The sequence below is a fragment of the Castanea sativa genome, chromosome 7 (assembly GCF_040712315.1).
Source record: "Castanea sativa cultivar Marrone di Chiusa Pesio chromosome 7, ASM4071231v1".
NCBI classification, from domain to species: Eukaryota; Viridiplantae; Streptophyta; class Magnoliopsida; order Fagales; family Fagaceae; genus Castanea; species Castanea sativa.
The window spans coordinates 2,734,594-2,755,994 of NC_134019.1; the positions used below are offsets into that span (position 1 = coordinate 2,734,594).

The window sequence follows — 21,401 nt, forward strand, 5'->3', positions numbered from 1 at the left end:
TTTTTTGCCCTAACAATAACAACTAGTAACAACCTGACACTTATAATTTGTTGTGAAAATATTCACCTCTTCCTCTCATTCTTATTTTCTGCCTGAAATGATTCCATTCATCCTTCCCAATAAAACCATATCACGCCTAAAATTTGGTTTCAGAGATTCTTTTTACTTTTTACTTTTTATTCCTCCTCCCTGTAACAAGTCTCCTCATCTTTTTGGTTTTTTGTTTTTTTATGAACTGTGTTGTGACAAGTCTCCTCATCTTTTTGGCTTTTTGTTTTTTTATGAACTGTGTTGTATTTGGTAAATTTTTATTAGTACAATTTAAAGTACATAGATATTCTTATTCAGATTCTTATCCATGCATGGGAGAAATTTATGGAAGAAAAAATTATTGATGTGCACGGTGTAAACAACAAAAAAAAAAGACACTTTGAGATTTTTTGCAGAGATGGTCCTTGCTGTATTTGGTCAATTTCTATTAGTACAATTTAAAATCTAAGAATTTAAACAGCACCAATATTACTTTAGTTTTCACGTTTCTTATTTTCCACTCTTTTCCCCCTAAAAATTATATCAGCCTTCTTCTTCACTCTTATTCCCCTCATAATTCTATCAACCATTTTCAATTCATGCGTGCCATACATTCTACAAACAATTATAAGGAACAACACTTGCAAATACCTATCCGTGGTTATCATTTTACAAGGTGAGTTACATCTCTTTAAGTAGTTACTTTTCTTTTTATAATATTCATGTTGATATGTTTTAGGGGCATAGCTAAGCATGAAAATTTTGTTTTTGTTAAATTATTTGTTCATGAAATCTTGTTTTTGTATTATGTGTTTTGCAACAAGAACTGATTTGTATGATATGTTTTAAATTATGGGTCTTGCCTAAAATTTCATATAGCAAAAATAAATTTTAAAATTGACATAAATTTTTCTTAAAAAAATTCTTACTTTGTTAGCCTAAAATATACATGTATGCTATAAGAAAACCCCCAAAAAAATAAGGTTAGTATATGCCCCTAAATCAAAAATCTAAGTTTTAGTTATAATAATAATAACAAAAATTATACGATATTATAAATATTTATCTATTATCGTAATGATGTATGAGAAATATAATCTGTCTTATTTTAGAAGAAGCAAAATGAAGAGTAACATAAAATAATTTACGTAACCATAACAGATAATTCTAAATAATTGTAACTACTATGATAGACAATAATAAATTATCAATGAACCAATCCTCTTTAATAGAATTCTTTTAACTCTAGCTATTTAAACATTCAATATTTTTAATAGATTACCTTCTTGTATTGCATTTTAATGGTTGTGTAGTGTTAATATATTAATACTACTTTTATGTTTTAGTGTGAATGGCAGAAAAGTTGTTCATTTTTCTCATCCATTCCGGTGGAATAATTAAACATGGCGAAAATGGGGTTTATTACCAAGGGCCACCTCCTTCTATGCTTTCATTAAGCAGGGGTGTGACATTTGAAGATCTATGTGATAGAGTAGCATCCACGCTTCATGTAACATTTAAAGATCTATGTGATAGAGTAGATCTATGTGACATTTAAAAAATGTACAATGTTATATTGCTAATGTTGAAATTATTTTCATGTAAATTGAATAATTGTAGATATTATTAGGATATTAATAAATTTGGTTCTTGCAACGTACATTGCCTTCCATTGCATCATTAGAGATGTGATATTGTTGTTGGGTTGGCAGAGAATAATCGAATGACCTAGGCTCCATTTCAAATATATCCTACATTAAATGCTACAATGAGTTAAACCATATCTGAAGATGCGTTTTCACAGTATCTTTAATATATTGTACTATTGAGATTAAAAATTTACAATATCTGAAAGTACATTTTCTACAAATCATCTATATAAAAAATTACAAACTAAGCAAATAATTTCCAATTAAATTAGGGGCTGAGAAGCTTACTACAATTGTGATACGAAGTGAAGGAATGTAAGAATTATAGAGTGATGCTTGCAAGAAAAGAAAGAAAGAAAGAGAAAAAAAAAACATAATCAGATAATCATAAATATCTTCTAAGAACAAAAGAACAAAAGAACAACAATAAAATATAATAACATTAATATAACCATACATAAAACATATAATTTTTCCACGAAACACAAATGTAGGATTTATTGTACTAAAAAAAAAAAAAAACACATACATATCTTTATTATAAATCAACAAACATATTATGCAATATAGTTTTTTCCAAGTAATGATGTAATAACTGATAATAACAAAGTAAAATTGACTATAAAAATATCACAATAATACAATTTATTACAATTTTTGTGGTCATATACTACTACTAATAATAACAATAAATAATATTAAATAATTTCAAAATTAACAAAACATATACGTAAATTTAATTAGATAGAGAGTTGAGATACTTACGATAATTGTGATACCAACTGAAAGAGTGAGAATTATAGAGTGATACTTGCAAAAAAGAAAAAGAAAAACACAATTAGATAATAATAAATAAACACAAAATAACAACAATACTAAAAATATTTGTAGTACTAACCATAAAAAATTTATTAATCTAAAATTTGAATAAAAACAACAACGACAACGACAACAACAACAACAATCATAATCGCTGAAGCAAAAAGTAAAAAAACTTACATTCACCCAAAACTTACAATTGTGTATGCTGAAGCAAAATTGAAGAAAAACTGAACAATCGGATAGAAGTGTTTTGTGAGAAAACTTCAAGCAGAGATGTAGAAGTGTTTTGTGAGAAGGAAGGCTTGCCTTTTATTACAAAGATGTGAAATAAAAGACAAAAAAAATTCATTTGTCACGGAGACTAACTGAGTTCCAGTCTTTTTGTTACATCAATCATATTTCTCTTGCAGAAATTATTCTTCAAGTCTTGTTTGATTCTTAGCAAAGAATCTCAGCAATGTTTTATTCAAGTACGAGTCACATCAAAATATTTTTTTTATATAACTTTCACGTGTTAGAATCTATGTACTTGAAATTAAAGATGTAGATAAGAATCCTTCTATTTCGGCAATGTCATTGCCACAATTGATTTTCCTCTTTTTTTTTTTAATAATTTTTTTCACATTTTCGGCAATAGCATTGCCACAATACCCACAATTTTTCCCCATTTCCCCCTATTTCGGCAATACCATTGCCACAATTTTTTTTTTCTTCCCCCTATTTCGGCAATCCCATTGCCATAATTCTTTTTTTTTTCTCTCCCACTATTTCGGCACTACCATTGCCACATTTCCTTTTTTTTTTTTTTTTTTCTCTCCCACTATTTCGGCACTACCATTGCCACATTTTTTTTTCTCCCACTATTTCGACACTACCATTGCCACATTTTTTTTTTCTCTCCCCCTATTTCGGCAATACCATTGCCACATTTCCTTTTTTTTTTTTTTCTCTCTCCCACTATTTCGGCACTACCATTGCCACATTTTTTTTTCTCCCACTATTTCGACACTACCATTGCCACATTTTTTTTTCTCCCCCTATTTTGGCAATACCATTGCCACATTTCCCTTTTTTTTTTTTCCTCTCTCCCACTATTTCGGCACTACCATTGCCACATTTTTTTTCTCTCTCCCCCTATTTCGGCAATACCATTGCCACATTTCCTTTCTTTTTTTTTTTTCTTCCTTCTTCCCCCTATTTCGGCAATTCCATTGCCACAATTCTTTTTTTTTTTTTTTTTTTCTCTTTCCCCCCTATTTCGGCAATCCCATTGCCATAATTCAATTTTTTTTTCTTTTCCCTCCATTTTCGACAATGGGATTGCCGCAAACCTTTTTTATTTTTTTCCTTTTGAGCACTCACACATGGGCACTCAATGAAGCGGGCAGGCTGGGCAGAAGGAATTTCGGTAATTTCAAGAACGCTGTTGCCGAAATTCTCAAAATTTCTCTCTCCTCAAATTGGATTTTCTCTCTCATACTTTTCTTCGAATTTCGGCAACACTGTTGCCAAAATTCACTCTCTCTCCTCATTTCCCCAAATAACTTTGAACAGTGACTATAACCCCAAAAAACTTCATTTTTACCAATATTTACCCAAAAGACTCTAAAACCGACTGTATTTTTAATTTTTTTTTAGACTTATTGAAGATCAAAACAAAGCAATCTTACCATTAGAGTGTCAGAGACTCAGAATAGCATCCTAGTCACTACCATTTGGCTTCAAAGTGCCAAATTTGCCATTGTTCACGGACCTAAAGTTTTTATATAGATATATATATATATACACACACACATATATTTTTTCTCCTTGATTGGAGCCACTGAACGATGTTCATAAATGATGTTGACAAGCAGCCCATCATAAGTTCAAAAGTTTTACCCTTCTAGACAAAAAAAAAAAATTTACATATGCATAATTATGCTAGTATCACCTAAAGTGGTATAATTTATGCTATAACTCGTATACGTAGAGAGTTTTAAGTGATAAAGATGTGTTTATCACCTCTTTATCGTTCACAATTCACCACATAAGCAAATTGTGACATAAACTGTACTACCTTATGTGATAACAACAAAACTCTATATATGGATCTAAATTTCCAAAAATCCAATCATGTATTCACACTCCATCCCACCCAAACCTAATAATTAAAATGGCAATTTAGTCATTTCCTCCCAACTTTAAGACCATAGTCACAAGTTTCTAGTTCCCTACCAAATGCACAATTACAAAACCCCTATTAAACCCACACAACGAAGTATCACTCTACACAACACTCAGCTCTTGAAAGTTGAAACCACTCAAAAACTCGAAGTGTGTGTCTGTCTCAGTCTCACAAATCACAATGGCTCACCACCCATTCTGTCTTCTAATAACACTAACACTAGCATTCCAACTCATAGTTTTCTTCTCCTACTTCGCATCTGCACGAACACCCGCCAATGCTGCACCCCAACCCCAAGATCTGGTCCGTTCATCTTGTGAACACGCTAGCTACCCCAACATCTGTATCCGCACACTCTCGTCCTACACTGGACCAGCCAAGACTCCCAAAGACTTAGCCCAAGCTGCTGTGAAAGTGAGCCTGTCACGAGCCAAGCGAGTCTCCAACTACTTGGCCCAAGTGAGTGAAGCCAAAGACTTGAAAATCAGCAAGAGACAGAGAGGTGCGCTGAGTGACTGTGTGGAGCAGATATCAGAGTCGGTGGAGGAGCTGAGGCAGACGCTGAGCGAGCTGAAGCACCTGCGTGTTGAAACTTTCAGGTGGCAGATGAACAATGCTGAGACTTGGGCGAGTGCGGCTTTGACGTATGAGGACACGTGTCTTGATGGGTTTCAAGGTGTTGATGGGAATAAGCTCAAGTCTGATGTGAAGAGGAAGATTAGGAATGTCGGTAAGGTTACTAGTAACGCTCTCTACATGATCAATCGCCTTGATGAGAGTCGTGGTAAAGCCTAGCCTAGATTATTGAGAGTAATTTTTTTTTTTTAATCTTGGTAAAAATGATGATGATGGACGGTCCTGATCACTCTGTGTAACTGTGCAGTGTGTATCATATGATATATTTATATATTATGCAACTTTTGAATATCAATATCTTTATATTTATAAATATAAATATATACGTATCAGGCTTTGTTCTCCTAACTAAGGTTAAAGCTGTATGTATGTATATTGCTATGATTTTACTACTTCTCAATTGCAATGCTATAGTATTTCACAATTTTTCTTCCACAATGAGAGATTAATTACCTTTGTTTTACTAAACAGAAGAGCTTAAAAAGCAGTGAAAGAAAATGTGTATAATTTAGAAAATAAATTATGGGTTTACCTAGAAGTGATATACAACCACTCATATGTTAATTACAAATAAAATGTGGCAAAATTGTAGCAAAAAAGGTTTGTTACCGTAGAACAACTCACTACCTCAACGAAATGTCCAAAAAGCTGGATGATAGGTGGTGTAAATTGTAATGCAAATTGTTGTTGCCCTTTTTTAACTTCTTTAATGGGTAAGTTAATATAGGCCAACGGTCGGTCCATGACAACCTGTGCTTCAGTCTGGGAAGGTCCATTTTTGCTGGGCCATAGAAAAGGATATATGTTATATGCGTATTTGCTAAACAGCTAAAGTCTAAAATAAAAATCGACTCAGCTGAGAGCACTTTTCTGTCGGTGCCTATCCTACTCTAGAGTCCCCAGTCTGGGGATCCGGATCCTCTCCATTTCAAGATTTCACTTGAAATGGAGAGGGCCCATTTCACTGTGGGGATTTATTTGAAATACATCTAGGGTCTAAGATGTGCCACGTCAATAAAAATCTTAAAATCTTAACTCAACTAATTCAAACTCAGATCAGAGACCTTTCAAAAAAAAAAACTCAGATTAGAGAGAGAGATAAGCAAAATCCCTACGTGAAGAATGGGAATCCTGTAACTTTGTACTTGGTTTTGTTTGCAATTGCAACCTGCTAGCTAGAGTCGTTTTTACTGATTAAATTGTTCAATATGACTTGATGTGAGCTTTGTATGTTAATATGAATTTCTCAAATTTTGTATCAATTGCCTGTTAACATGCACATGAGTTAAAGTATACAATATCTGCTTCATGCTTACCATGCTCAGTTGAGAATTTATCCACCTCTCAAAAAACAATCACCAAGGCCCATGTCTTCCTCCTTAACCATTATTCTTGACTTCTTGAACGGCAAGTGTTAAAAGGTTTTTGTGTTTGAATAAAAATATTGATTAATTTTTTTTTATTTAAATTTTTTTTGGCTGTTCGATAATATCACCAGAGTCTGGAATCTTGTAAGTGTAATGTGTCTGTTGTGGTTATTGTATTAAAAAGATTGTTCATCATGCAGTATCCATGGGCAATGTGCAATTATCATGTTTGATGTTACTGCTTGGCTGACATACAAGAATGTTCCAACATGGCACAGGGATCTTTGCAGGTATGTTTAAAAATACCAACTTTTCATCTGTTAGTTGTAAGTTTGGAATTTTATGAGTTTTAATTAAAATTCAGTTTTTATATTGCCTGCATTTTTTGTCTATTGTATCAAAATGCTTAAATCCTTGTAATTTGTATTCAAAGGGCTATTATTATTTTGTGTTGGTGATTGTACCTCTTTTTTCTTCATTCTTGTTTTGGCCTTTTTTGGGGGTTTACAATTTATATCTCTGAAAATGTGTAGCTCAATGTTTGTCCTTTACAGCCCTAATGGCTGCGAACTTCATTTGTTTTTTGCTTTTCTTGTTGGGTTGCTTACGTTTTTCTCTAGTGGTTGTCCATGTGACTATTAGATTATGTAGTATAAGTGTCGCTGTGGCTTATGCTCTTATTTAACAAAAGTTAGTTGTAGTGCCATTATATTCCCATGACTAGGACAATATGCTTCCTTTTTTTAAACAGATATGCCATTATTTTGTGTTGGCTTATGTTTGGTACTTTTTTAAAACAGATAACGAGACTGGCAGCCGAGACAAAAGCTGCCAAAATTGAGAGGGATAGAAGCATTAGAGCGGGAATGGATAGCCAAGCGCAGAGCTGAGAAGTGTAGAGTTGCAACCCGAATTGCTGAGGAGAAAGTGCACAAGTTTAGGATTGCTTTGATTGTCTTGGGTTTTGATTGGGTTGTCTTGGGTTATGATTGGCTTGTATTGAGTGAAATAAATCATTGCCCATGACTGTGTATTTAATTAGGGCTCTTGTTCTAATAGCCTTGTAATCAAAGTACACATTTCAATAAAGTTTTGTTCATTAAAGTATACAGTACCTTAAAAGGCTTGTTTGTGATATTATTGGGAACCATAATACACTCAACTATGCAGAAAACAACTATGCAGTAACAGTAATTATGCAGTATGCAGAAATTATGCGGAAACAACTATGCAGTATGCAGAAATTACAAACAGTAATTATGCAGAAAAGGTAATTATGCAGAAATTACAAACAGTAATTATGCAGGAATTACAAACAGTAATTATGCAGAAATACAAACACTAATTATGCAGAAACAGTAATTATGCAGAAACACAAACAGTAATTATGCAGAAATTACAAACAGTAATTATGCAAAATGTTCAATCCTTACAATAACAACTGTCACAATCCTTACAATTAATATTCAATCCAACAGAATAGACAATAAGAGAATTTAATAAAAAAAAAATGAACAAATTTTATTAAAATGTACACTCTGATCACATAACAAAAATTCCATTAAAATAAACACTTTGATTAAAATAACATGAAACTTCTACAATTGGTGTGCTTATTACTTGACTATACATTTCACCTCTTGCTTCTTGATTGGTGGTGGGTACTTATTGTGAGGCCACAAGAAAGCTGAAGTGCATGTCACAGGGGAGAACTTGAGTTTACTAGCCAACCCAAACGTGTATTTTCCTTTGGCTTTGGACTTGAATACTACTTTTGAAGACTCTAGGCCATTATGTGCAGGGCATGGTGCAGCTGATGCACTGTGAAGCTGTGCATAGCATTCTTCATTCAGTTTGCCATCTTTTACAATCTTACGATGAATAGACACTTTGAACTTTCCTTCTTCATTGAGTTTCCCTACCCCTCTTGTCTTTAAGTGTCCATTTTCTGGCTTGCAATCAATTGTTACTTGAAGCCCTCCACCATGATACACAAAATTATTGTTACTTGTTTTTCAATATTGTTTGTATATGGCATCATTAATCATATGCAAGAAAAAAGAACAATGCACCCATCACTTTGTCCATATTGTCCATAATTTTTACCCTAAACAGAATATGGGACCAAGATTAGCAAATAGTAGCATTTCAAGTCAAAGCATGCCAACATTGCACTTTTACAAGGCAAACTTAACATTGACATTTAAAAGAACAATGCACCCATCACGAGTAGAATAAAAAAGAAACAATGCATCAACCATGAACAATTTAGTATTTATGACAGTTCCAAGAAAGAAAACCATACCTATAAAGGCATGTTTAGTCTTAATGTTACTCTGCTCACAGTCTGCACAAGCAGCTAGACTATAAACACTTAAACTCATCATATTGTCATACACATGGAAAAAAGAAAAAAAAAAAAGAAGATCAAGAAATACTCCAATTTGGACAAAAAAAATTCCTAACTTTTGAGGAATTCATTTCAAAGGTCTACTAGAGCAAATACTCGCTCACTATTAAGCAATTAAAAAAATCATTATTTGAAGTAATTTTCGATTTATAGCTAATCAAGAAAAACATGGAACATGAATTAGAAAAATTCATGAATTAGTTTGACAATGGTAAAACGCATTCATCAACTTAAAGATTATGATGAATATATAACAACTTTAAATCAACAAAGCGAAACTTCGCAAAGTTTGGGATTTAGTCCTCTCATGGTGAAAAATGACAAAACATTAATGCTTGTTTATTTAAAAGGAAAACAAGTACGTAAACCACCATGTATACATACAGATTCTGTTATTTTTGTTGTCTTTTCACTTGAACACAATCTGTATCCAATAACACAAATTCCACATTATTTTTTTTCCCAAGTACAACAGGGAATTCAATTTCTTTATCAAAAGAAAAAGAAATCCTAATACAATACTAAAAATTAAAAAATCTTTTTTTTTTTTTTGTTGAGAAAATTAAAAGAAGGAAAAATCAAAGAGGTAGATAGAGGAACTTTACCAGAACCACGGCCGGAATTGGTGGAGCAGAACACGGTGGCTGCTAGCGGTAGCCATGGAGATTGAGCATCAACTTCTCTCTTTCCCGATTTTCCCCAAACCCAAACCCTAACCTTCGCTGATTTGGGTCTGAACCAAATCGGCAAGGCTGGCTCACCGCAACCACCACCTCCGATGGTGGCTTCTTCTCTCCTTCGACCAATATCTCTTTCTCTGTCTCTCAATCTCATTTCCCTCCATAGATCAAACCTGAAAGATCATCAACTTCTCTCTTTCCCGATTTTCTCCAAACCCAAACCCTAACCTTCTCTAATTTGGGTCTGAAAAGCATCAATGTCTCTCTCTACACCCGATTCTCTCCAAACCCCAACCCTTACTCTCTCTCTGATCTGGGTCTATAAAGGATGCGTGTATGGGTGTTGGGATCTCTGGTGAGCTAAGGTTTTTTCTTTGTTTTTGCTGATGGGTTTGAGTTGAGTATGCTAGAAGTGGAGGTTGAGAGAGTTTGAACTTTGAAATTTGAGAGAGAGAGTTTGAATGGCTGGTGAGAGTTAAGAGTTTAACTTGAGTTTTTTTTGTCCGGTTGAGTTAAACCCCAGTTAAGTGCGTTGAACTCCAGTTAAGTGTGGTGTTAACATTTTAAATGACGTGTCCAGTTTTTGAGCATGGATCATTTTGGACGAAATCCCCACCGTGTACTGGAGCCTCTCCATTTCAAATAGAAATGGAGAGGATCCGGATCCCCAGTTTGGTTGTTATCACCAAAGTAACGTCAAAAGCATCTCCAAGAGAGTCACCGGATTGTTTAGTTGAAATTTTCACGCTGTGAGGGTCTTTGTTTTTCAACACCTTAAAAACGTGTCATGAGTTGGACATTTAGAGAGCGTTTAGTGTGTACTTGGACATCAATGAAAATTTAAAATTATTTTACTATTTAGCTTATTTTTGCTACATTTATAGACCCTACTGCACTTTTTGGTACTATTTATGGACCCCATTGTACTATTTCAACTAACTTTTACCTTTTTTCTACAGTACTTTCAGCAATAAATTTTCAGTTCAGCAAAATAAATGGTATCCAAACAGACCCTTAATTTGATGAGTTTTGGGTTATACAACTCTGTTTTCATCGCCTAATAAAACTCAAAAATTTTGGACCCTACTTAAAAATTGGTCTGGACTTTTGTCAAGAGGTAAAGGCAAATCGGACTTGGCACTCCCATAGAATGGGCCTTGAGGTCCTATACCAGTCTGAACACAAACGCTAAAGCCCAAAAAAAAGAAAAGAAAAAAAAAGGCAAAGAAATTGAGCAATGAGCATGTAAGATATTAGATATATAATAATGACCACCACCCAAACAAGACATGGGATTGGGAACCATATGTTGTTGATGGGAAGTCCTTTCATTTTCATCCTTTTGAGTGCATAGTATATGTCATATGACTCTTACTACTAGAAGATTCCCAATATCACTAGAATCCCTGGTCCGACTTGATGCATGAAGCCTAAACCTCAATGGCACCTTCATGATTTTTTTGAGCATATGTAATATTCGACAATCCCCACATTTCAAAGACCTGGAAAACTTAATTATTTTGGTCACAAGCCCTTGGATTTTCTGTGAATAGAGTGTGAATTAGATTATCGGGCATTTCATATGCTTATTCATTCAAAGGATAGTTAATTAAATTGTTGCCTAGCTTAAATAAAAGAACCTGCTATATTTTAAACAACACTTGGCATAGTCTCTTTTATTAAGGATGAGATGCCATTATCTACGCCTTCACCCTGGCCCACCCCAATCAATTTTAAAAAAAAAATTTAAATGAAATAGAGAAAAGATAGAGACTATACTTCAAAAAGTGGTGTGTTAAAATAGAAAAAATGGTTTTAGCTTAAATTTAGGTGAAAATTTAAATAAGCAAAAATCTTAAAGACAATGAAATCACTGTTGAAAGAGATCTATGCTCAAAGCTTAAGCCTCGTTTTTGCAAGGAGATAATGAAGTTCCCAAGGACCTCTCAAACTTGTCAAATTGCATTTGACTAGGATGCTTCTATTTTTACTCTCTCTTAATTGTCCAGAAGCAGTAGTTTTAAGGGGAATGCCCATTGTTCTTTGCATCTTTCATTTGAAACTTTAATGGATTCAAGATTAGAAATACTTGTTTGTAAGTGAAATATCTCTCTCTCTCTCTCTCTCTCTCTCTCTCTCTCTCTCTCCTTGTATTTTCTTTTTGGAAAAAAAAATGCACAAAATATCTAGTACTTGCTATATCCACTAACATGCTAACATGCTATATAATGTGGATGAATGGTGCCCTAATTTTTACTCTGAGGGTTCTTGATGGTGGTAGAGGGGGCTTCTTTTGTGTAGATTTCGATCTTTATGGTCCGTTTGGATTGAGGGGGAGAGGGGGAGTAGAGTAGGGTAGATTTAGCACAAAATTAGCTTTTTTTTAGCCAATTCTACTCTACTCCCCTCCACTCCCCCTTCATCCAAACAGGCCATTAGTTTTTTTTTTTTTTTCCTCAGTTCAAGCAATACGGACAGAAAATTTTAGCTTCCCAAGCCCATGACATATGCTTCTCTTTGACTGTAAATTTTTTTTTTTTTTTTTCCTAATGGTGTCAAAATGTGGGGGGGGAGGGGGGGGGGGGGGGGTGGGGGAATTTAAAAGGGCATTGTGTTGTTGTTTCACATTTAATGTTACTCTAGCTTACTGATTTTAAGATTTCTTTGGTAGTTGAGAAAATTAAAGAAGTGAAAATTTTCAGCATCAGATGAATGTAAGGGAAATTTAGGAAAGATAGGTTATTTTGAATTCCATTGGCTGCCTCAAGATGAAATCTTAGGAAAATTAAAGATGAATTAGGAGTTCTTGACAAATTAGAAGCAAGTATTAACATGCTCAATCCACTGCTTTAGCTTAACATTCATGTTCTTGTTAACTTATTTTCATAGATTCAATTAATGTGTGTGTGTGTGTGTGTGTCTATATATGTGTGTGTGTGTGTGTGTGTACTGTTTGAAATAATGTGTGCTTATAAAGGCTTGTAATTAACCTGAGACTTACCAACTATTAAAGCCAGTTTGAACTTTGAAGCATGGTTACTGGTTTTTCACTACCGTCAATTTTCCTTCCCCCACCTTGTTTCTTAGTTCATTTTTATTCATTTTTTCGTCACTAACCCTAGAAGTCACTTTTATTTATTAACTATAAAATGAATTTATTACTTGTGAGTGGCTCCATGAATTAAAGGGCAACTCTTGAATATCTTGACAATTGTTTACAACTACAAGAAGATGAAAGAAACGAGTGCAGCAGAAAGGAAATTGGAATAAAAAATTTGGAAAAACTGTCTGCTATGTGTCCAAGTGATGTTCGAGCTACAGTGAACCATGATCTTGAAATAGGTTATTTACTGATGGTATGGGTGCTTCAGCTCAAGATTCATGTTCTTGATAAATTTAAGTTTGATGAGCCAGAATACAACCTGCTTGTTTAGCGGACTATGCTTTATTTAGCATAGTTGAATTCTTATCAAATTTGAGACCCGAAATTGATTTTGGGATGAGGTTAAAGCAAAGTTATCAAGAATGCACTATGCTGGGCATTTAAACCCGCTGAATGGCTGAAGTATGAACTGACTAATTTTTTAGTTTGATATTTTTATATAGCCAGATATAGAGTAAAACCAGCTATTCAACTATATAAATCGGTTGCTGAATTGGATTGAATTGACTACTACAAAAATTATAACTTGGCTGGGAAGAGAATAAAGCATATTGAGCAAAGGTATCCTCTTTCTGTATGCTCTACTTGAAGTGGGCAAATTGCATGCAGCAATTATCACCATGATTTGAACTTGGAACCTCTAGTTTAAATGAGAAAAGGTTGTATCTATAAGTCATAAGAGCCACTTTAGTAAGATATGTTATCTTTTTATACTTTTTAATTTTAACCTATATTAATAATTATAGTTTATGTATAGTAATAATATTTGTTATATTAAGAAAGCCAGTGCCTCAATTGGTGATGCAACTGTTAAACTGGTTCTATAGAAAACTGACCATTGCTCAAGTTGATGTTCAGTACAGTTATGATAAGTATGGGTTATGGTGATCCAGGCACTATTTTAGTTGTATTGAAATGAACTGATCTCAACTATTTATTTAATTGTACATCTGTTGCGGGATAGCGCGTAAATAGGAATTTTTCTAAATTTAGGTAGAATTTGGATAGCGTGTCCAGTGTCCAGCGTTTTTACACTACTGTACACCTCATTACATGCTGTTATACTATACACCTCATTACATATCTTCAATTCTATTTACTAAAGTATAACACCTAATTACATATTTTTAACTCTATTTGCTTAAATGTTTCAGTAAGAACAAGTTGCTGTCTCCACTCTCCAACAACAACAAAAAAATAATGATTTTTTCTCTTTTTTTCTTGAAGACATTTAAAGAATTTCTGATAGAAGTTGTAAATATGAATATGAAGCCATGGAAGTTCTCAAAATCCCAGCCATCGAAGCTGGTTGGGTTTGGCAAACATGGCAAAACTTTATTCAAAACCATTGCTGAGCTGGTGATAGCATACCACAAGAAAAGGAAATTCTTCGGCCAACTCCTCGGGAAGTTGCACTTTTTCCCCGATCTCAGGCTGAAGCCTCCGTTCGATCCTATTAAGAACGTGACTCGCCGTGAATTTCTTCGTTGCAAGAAGACAAATCTGATATGAATGTATTTTTTTTTTGGTATTGTTTTGTTTTGTTGCAATTACAATGTACATAAACTGACTATTCTATTTGTATTGCAGGTTGCAGTGCACTCAAATGTCGACAAAGATATGAATAGCTTGTTTCCAGAATTTTTTTAAAAATGCGTGATGCAATCCTCCATGGGCTTCATAGGTAGGAAGTTCACCTCAGAGGCAAAAATTTAGTAGATATTCTATTTGCTAATCCATATGACTCTACTAGAAGTCATAGGTTTGTCTAATGCTTTGTTACTCTCACAAAAAAAAAAAAATGCTTTGTTACTAGTGTAAATAGGAATTTTTCTAAATTTAGGTAGAGTTTGGATAGTGCGTCTAGCATTTTTACACTATTGTACATCTCATTACATACCTGCTGTTATACTGCACACCTCATTACATATCTTCAATTCTATTTACTGAGATATAACACCTTATTACATATCTTTAACTCTATTTGCTTAAATGCTTCAGTAAGAACAAGTTGCTGTCTCCACTCTCCAGCAACGAAAAAAAAATGATTTTTTTTTCTCTTTTTTTCTTTCAGACATTTAAAGAATTTCTGAAAGAAGTTGTAAATATGAATATGAAGCTATGGAAGTTCTCAAAATCCTAGCCACCGAAGCTGCTTGGGTTTGGCAAACATGGCAGAACTTTATTCAAAACCATTGCTGAGCTGGTGATAGCATACCACAAGAAAAGGAAATTCTTCGGCCACCTCCTTGGGAAGTTGCGCTTTTTCCCCGATCTCAGGGTGAAGCATCCGTTCGATCCTGTTGAGAACGTGACTCGCCGTGAATTTCTTCGTGGCAAGAAGACAGATATGATATGAATGTATTTCTTCTTTGGTATTGTTTTGTTTTGTTGCAATTACAATGTACCTAAACTGACTTTTCTATTTGTATTGCAGGCTACAGTGCACTCAAATGTCGACAAAGATATGAATAGCTCGTTTCCAGAATTTTGTTTAAAATTGCTTGATGCAATCCTCCGTAGGCTTCATAGGCAGGAAGTTCACCTTGGAGGCAAAAATTTAGTAGATATTCTATTTGCTAATCCATCTGACTCTACCAGAAGTTATAGGTTTTTCTAATGCTCTGTTACTAGTGTAAATAGGAATTTTTCTAAATTTAGGTAGAATTTGGATAGTGCGTCCAGTGTCCAGCATTGCGTGTCCAGCGTTTCTACACTACTGTACACCTCATTACATACTTGCTGTTATACTATACATCTCATTACATATCTTCAATTCTATTTACTAAAGTATAACACCTAATTACATATCTTTAATCTAATTGCGTAAATGCTTCAGTAAGAACAAGTTGCTGTCTCCACTCTCCAACAACAACAAAAAAAAGTGATTTTTTTTTCTCTTTTTTTCTTTAAGACATTTAAAGAATTTCTAATTGAAGTTGTAAATATGAATATGAAGCTATGGAAGTTCTCAAAATCTCAGCCACCAAAGTTGCTTGGGTTTGGCAAACATGGTAGAACTTTATTCAAACCATTGCTAAGCTGGTGATAGCATACCACAAGAAAAGGAAATTCTTCGGCCACCTCCTCTAGAAATTGCTCTTTTTCCCCGATCTCAGGGTGAAGCATCCGTTTGATCCTAATGAGAACGTGACTTGCCGTGAATTTCTTCGTGGCAAGAAGACAAATCTGATATGAATGTATTTCTTTCTTGGTATTGTTTTGTTTTGTTGTAATAACAATGTACATAAACTGACTGCAATGCACTCAAATGTCGACAAAAATATGAATAACTTGTTTCCAGAATTTTTTTTAAAATTGCCTGATGCAATCCTCCATGGGCTTCGTTGGCAGGAAGTTCACCTTGGAGGAAAAAATTTAGTAGATATTCTATTTGCTAATACATATGACTCTACCAGAAGTTATAGGTTTGTCTAATGTTTTGTTACTCCTAAAAAAAAATGATGCTTTGTTACTAGTGTAAATAGGAATTTTTCTAAATTTAGGTAGAGTTTGGATAGCGCGTCCAGCATTGAGTATCCAGCATTACGCGTCCAGCGTTTTTACACAACTGTACATCTCATTATATACTTGCTGTTATACTGTACACCTCATTACATATCTTCAATTCTATTTACTGAAGTATAACACCTCATTACATATCTTTAACTCTATTTGCTTAAATGCTTCATTAAGAACAAGTTGTTGTCTCCACACTCCAGCAACAACAAAAAAAATGATTTTTTTTCTCTTTTTTTCTTTCAGAAATTTAAAGAATTCTTGATAGAAGTTGTAAATATGAATATGAAGCTATGGAAGTTCTCAAAATCCCAGCCACCGAAGCTGCTTGGGTTTGGCGAACATGGCAGAACTTTATTCAAAACAATTGCTGAGCTGGTGATAGCATAACACAAGAAAAGGAAATTCTTCGACCACCTCCTCAGGAAGTTGCGCTTTTTCCCCGATCTCAGGGTGAAGCATCCGTTCGATCCTGTTGAGAACGTGACTCGCCGTGAATTTCTTATTGGCAAGAAGACAAATCTGATATGAATGTATTTCATTTTTGGTATTGTTTTGTTTTGTTGCAATTACAATGTACATAAACTGGCTTTTCTATTTATCTTGCAAGCTACAGTGCACTCAAATGTCGACAAAGATATGAATAGCTTGTTTCTAGAATTTTATTTAAAATTGCTTGTTGCAATCCTCCGCAGGATTCATAGGCAGGAAGTTCACCTCAGAGGCAAAAATTTAGTAGATATTCTATTTGCTAATCCATATAACTCTACCAGAAGTTATAGGTTTGTCTCATGCTTTGTTACTAGTGTAAATAGGAATTTTTCTAAATTTAGGTAGAGTTTGGACAGCATGTCCAACGTCTAGCATTGCGCGTCCAGCATTTTTACACTAATGTACACTTCATTACATACTTGTTGTTATACTATACACCTCATTACATATCTTCAATTCTATTTACTGAAGTATAACACCTTATTACATATCTTTAACTCTATTTGCTTAAATACTTCAGTAAGAACAAGTTGCTGCCTCCACTCTCTAGCAACAACAAAAAATGATTTTTTTTTCTCTTTTTTTCTTTTAGACATTTAAAGAATTTCTGATAGAAGTTGTAAATATGAATATGAAGCTATGGAAGTTCTCAAAATCTCAACCACCAAAGTTGCTTGGGTTTGGCAAACATCGCAGAACTTTATTCAAACCATTGCTAAGCTGGTGATAGCATACCACAAGAAAAGGAAATTCTTCGGCCACCTCCTCTTGAAGTTGCGCTTTTTCCCCGATCTTAGGGTGAAGCATCCGTTCGATCCTAATGAGAACGTGACTTGCCGTGAATTTCTTCATGGCAAGAAGACAAATCTGATATGAATGTATTTCTTTCTTGGTATTGTTTTGTTTTGTTGCAATTACAATGTACATAAACTGACTGCAGTGCACTCAAATGTCGACAAAGATATGAATAGCTTGTTTCTAGAATTTTTTTTAAAATTGCCTAATGCAATCCTCCATGGGCTTCATTGGCAGGAAGTTCACCTCGGAGGAAAAAATTTAGTTGATATTCTATTTGCTAATCCACATGACTCTACCAGAAGTTATAGGTTTGTCTAATGTTTTGTTACTCCCAAAAAAAAAAAAAGAGCTTTGTTACTAGGGTAAATAGGAATTTTTCTAAATTTAGGTAGAGTTTGGATAACGCGTCCAGCATTGAGCGTCCAACATTGCGCGTCCAGCGTTTTTACACAACTGTACATCTCATTATATACTTGCTGTTATACTGTACACCTCATTACATATCTTCAATTCTATTTACTGAAGTATAACACCTTATTACATATCTTTAACTCTATTTGCTTAAATGCTTTAGTAAGAACAAGTTGTTGTCTCCACTCTCCGGCAACAACAAAAAAATGATTTTTTTTCTCTTTTTTTCTTTCAGACATTTAAAGAATTTCTGATAGAAGTTATAAATATGAATATGAAGCTATGGAAGTCCTCAAAATCCCAGCCACCGAAGCTACTTGGGTTTGACAAACATGGCAGAACTTTATATACGAAAGGCAAATCTTATATATATATATATATGTATGAATTTATATTTAAATTTATTTATTTATATAAAAAAACATGCACACTCAAACATAAATATAAACATTAATATATGCATATACACGTTACACAAACTAATCTACTAAATTCAAAAATTGATAATTTTAGAAATAGAAAACAGCTAAATGAATAAATATCTATGTTAATAAATAAAATTTATATACGAAAATTCATGGAAAATAACAAAGTTGATGAACTTTAAAATGTAATTTTTTTTTTGAATTTGCGAATATTTCTTTTGTATGGCATATATAGTTCATTGGGTTGTGTATATGTAAAAATTGAATTAATCTAAAAAATTTCAAATAACAACTTTTACGGAAATGTATTTTATTTTTTTGATAAATCAAGTTGTGGTGTAAAATTATTTAGTATTTATAGAAAATTATTAGGTATTTTAATAGATTTAGTTTGAATCTTATAGATATAGTTACCCCCAAAACCATTAATTTTTATATTATTATTTTATTGTTAAATTTAAAACCATTAATTCTTAATTATTTATTTAGACCTTTAGCTAGTCATATCTATGTAAGAATTAGGAAGAAAATTATTGGGCATTTAGTTAGATTTTGTCCAGGTCTTATGGATATAGTTACCCCAAAACCGTCATTTTTTTAATAGGCCTTTTTTTATAATTGCTTTTTATACTAGTATCTTTTGAAATTTAAAATCATCAATTCATAATTATTTATTTAGACTTATTAGCCAGCTATCTATATAGGAACTGGGAAGAAAAAACAATACCAAAAGAATAAATCTCATTTTTATGTTTTATTTGTATTAAAGATGTCAATTTCTTAGGGGCAAGTGCATTACTTTTTACAATTATTGTCTAATGAATGTTAGTGAAGGTGCAACTTACTAATAACATATGTATATAGATTGACACACACAAGCACACCCAAATATGTGTGAGTGTATTCTCTTGTCTCATCCCCCTTCTCCTATATATGTATGTGTGTGTGTGTTTCTCAACAACAACAAAAAAAAAAAGCACACCCAAACATAATTAAACATAACTATTAACATATGTATGTACATAAACTAACATACTAAATTCAACAATTAATAAATTTATAGAACATAAAATAGCTAAATGAACAAATATTTATGTTGTTAGCTTAAATTTAAAAGTTTATATAAAAAAATTCATGAAGAACAACAAATTTAATGAGTTTTAAAAGGAAATTTTAAAGTTAATTTATTTTTATTTGAGTATTTTCTTTTGGATGACATTTTTATATCCTTGGGTTGTGTATGTAATAACAATTGAATTAATATTACGAATTTTTACCAATCAAAATTTTATGGAAATTTATTTATTTGATAAATCAATGGATGGTGGGAATTATTAGGTATTTATAGAAAATTATTAGAATTTTTCCAGGCTCTTATAAACATTAACATAGATACCCACCAAAACCATCAATTGTTTTTACTGATTTTTTGTTTCTTTTGAAATTTAAAATCATTAAATTTTAATTATTGATAGAAACCTATTAGCTAGCTATACCTATATAGGAACTAAGAAGAAAATTATTTATGCTAAAAAATTACTTGGTATTTTGAGTAATTTTATTATTATCATATACCCGAAAATTCACATTTATTGTCACAGTGTATAAATCACAATGGAATACTGTAACTTGTGAACACTGGTCCTTACCTTAGAGTATAAAATTATTACTACACTCCAATTCAACACTAGTCCTACTTCATTTATAAGAATAAACATATTCGCAAATTATATTGACATGCAATGCATATACTTTCCTTGCACCAATATCTCATTAAAGCTATGTCTTGTTGTAGTCATTTGAATGGGCAGGGCAACTCCAAATCTTTTCTTCATCTAGAACTTCAAATAGTTTTTTTTTTTTTTTTTTTTTTAATAAAGTTTCCCACTAGGTAGAAAAAATGTGTGTCAAAGATGACAACAATGCGCCCAAAATCTAGATTTTGTAATAAAGATGGATTCTTTTCAATTTGTTAGAGTCAAGTATAGTACTTTTTTATAATTCCTATCTAATTAATGTTAGTGCGAGTGAACTTACCAATAACTTTTTTTTAAGAGAAAGTTTCAACCTATGGTATCCGCTTTAGATGATAGCTCTTTATTATCAAATCAAGACACCGATCAATTTTTGATATAGGCAGGGATTGAACTCTATATCTCTTATACAACTATCACAGACTTTACTAGTTGAGCTAATTGGAACCCACAACTTACCAATATCTTGTATACACACATATGCACATCCAAACATACACATAAACATTAACATATGCACATACATAAACTAACACATTAAATTCAAATTTTAATAATTTTATAGAAATATAAAAAAGCTAAATGAATAAATATTTATGTTAATAAATTAAAATTAAAATTAAAATTTTATATTAAAAATTTCATGAAGAAGAATAGATTTAAATGTATAACATGTGTAACATCGGAAAACAACTTTAGCATGTTTAAGAAGTTGCCGGAAAATTACTTGGTGGGAAGGTTAATTCAGACATAATTTAAGATTGAAAATTCCAAATGTTTTTATAAGTTGTTGCTGCCTGGTAGTTTGAAGCTGTTGTCTCCCATATTTTAGGATTTTATGGATAATCATAAAATCAAAGAGAAAAACAGCTTGAAACTCTCTGGTGGCAATTGCTCATAACCAAAACTCAGAATTTCACCCTTAAGGACATGTCCATGGTGGCTTATGGTCTTCCCTGTGTCAAATTGAAGGGGTTAAGACACCAAATAACCCCTCAAAGCTCACGCAGTTGGCTACATTATTAATTAAATCCAGAATTGCACAATGGAAATGCAAAAACAACTGAAACCTCACCTA

At 32.9% G+C, this 21,401-nt stretch overlaps 1 protein-coding gene across 2 annotated transcripts; it reads left to right on the top strand.

The window, feature by feature from the left end:
- Window positions 1–4,759: 4,759 nt before the first annotated feature.
- On the top strand, window positions 4,760–7,767 carry LOC142642834 (pectinesterase inhibitor 3-like). 2 transcript variants are annotated; one of them, XM_075817255.1, is made up of 3 exons: window positions 4,760–5,398; window positions 6,872–6,961; window positions 7,472–7,767. In XM_075817255.1, the coding sequence occupies exons 1-2, from the start codon at window positions 4,849–4,851 to the stop codon at window positions 6,919–6,921; spliced, it is 600 nt and encodes a 199-aa protein (XP_075673370.1). In that variant the 5' UTR covers window positions 4,760–4,848; the 3' UTR covers window positions 6,922–6,961; window positions 7,472–7,767. The 2 variants fall into 2 exon arrangements, with proteins under 2 accessions (XP_075673370.1, XP_075673369.1); XM_075817254.1 differs by lacking the exons at window positions 6,872–6,961; window positions 7,472–7,767 and having other exon boundaries at window positions 4,761–5,599.
- The last annotated feature ends 13,634 nt before the right edge of the window (window positions 7,768–21,401 follow it).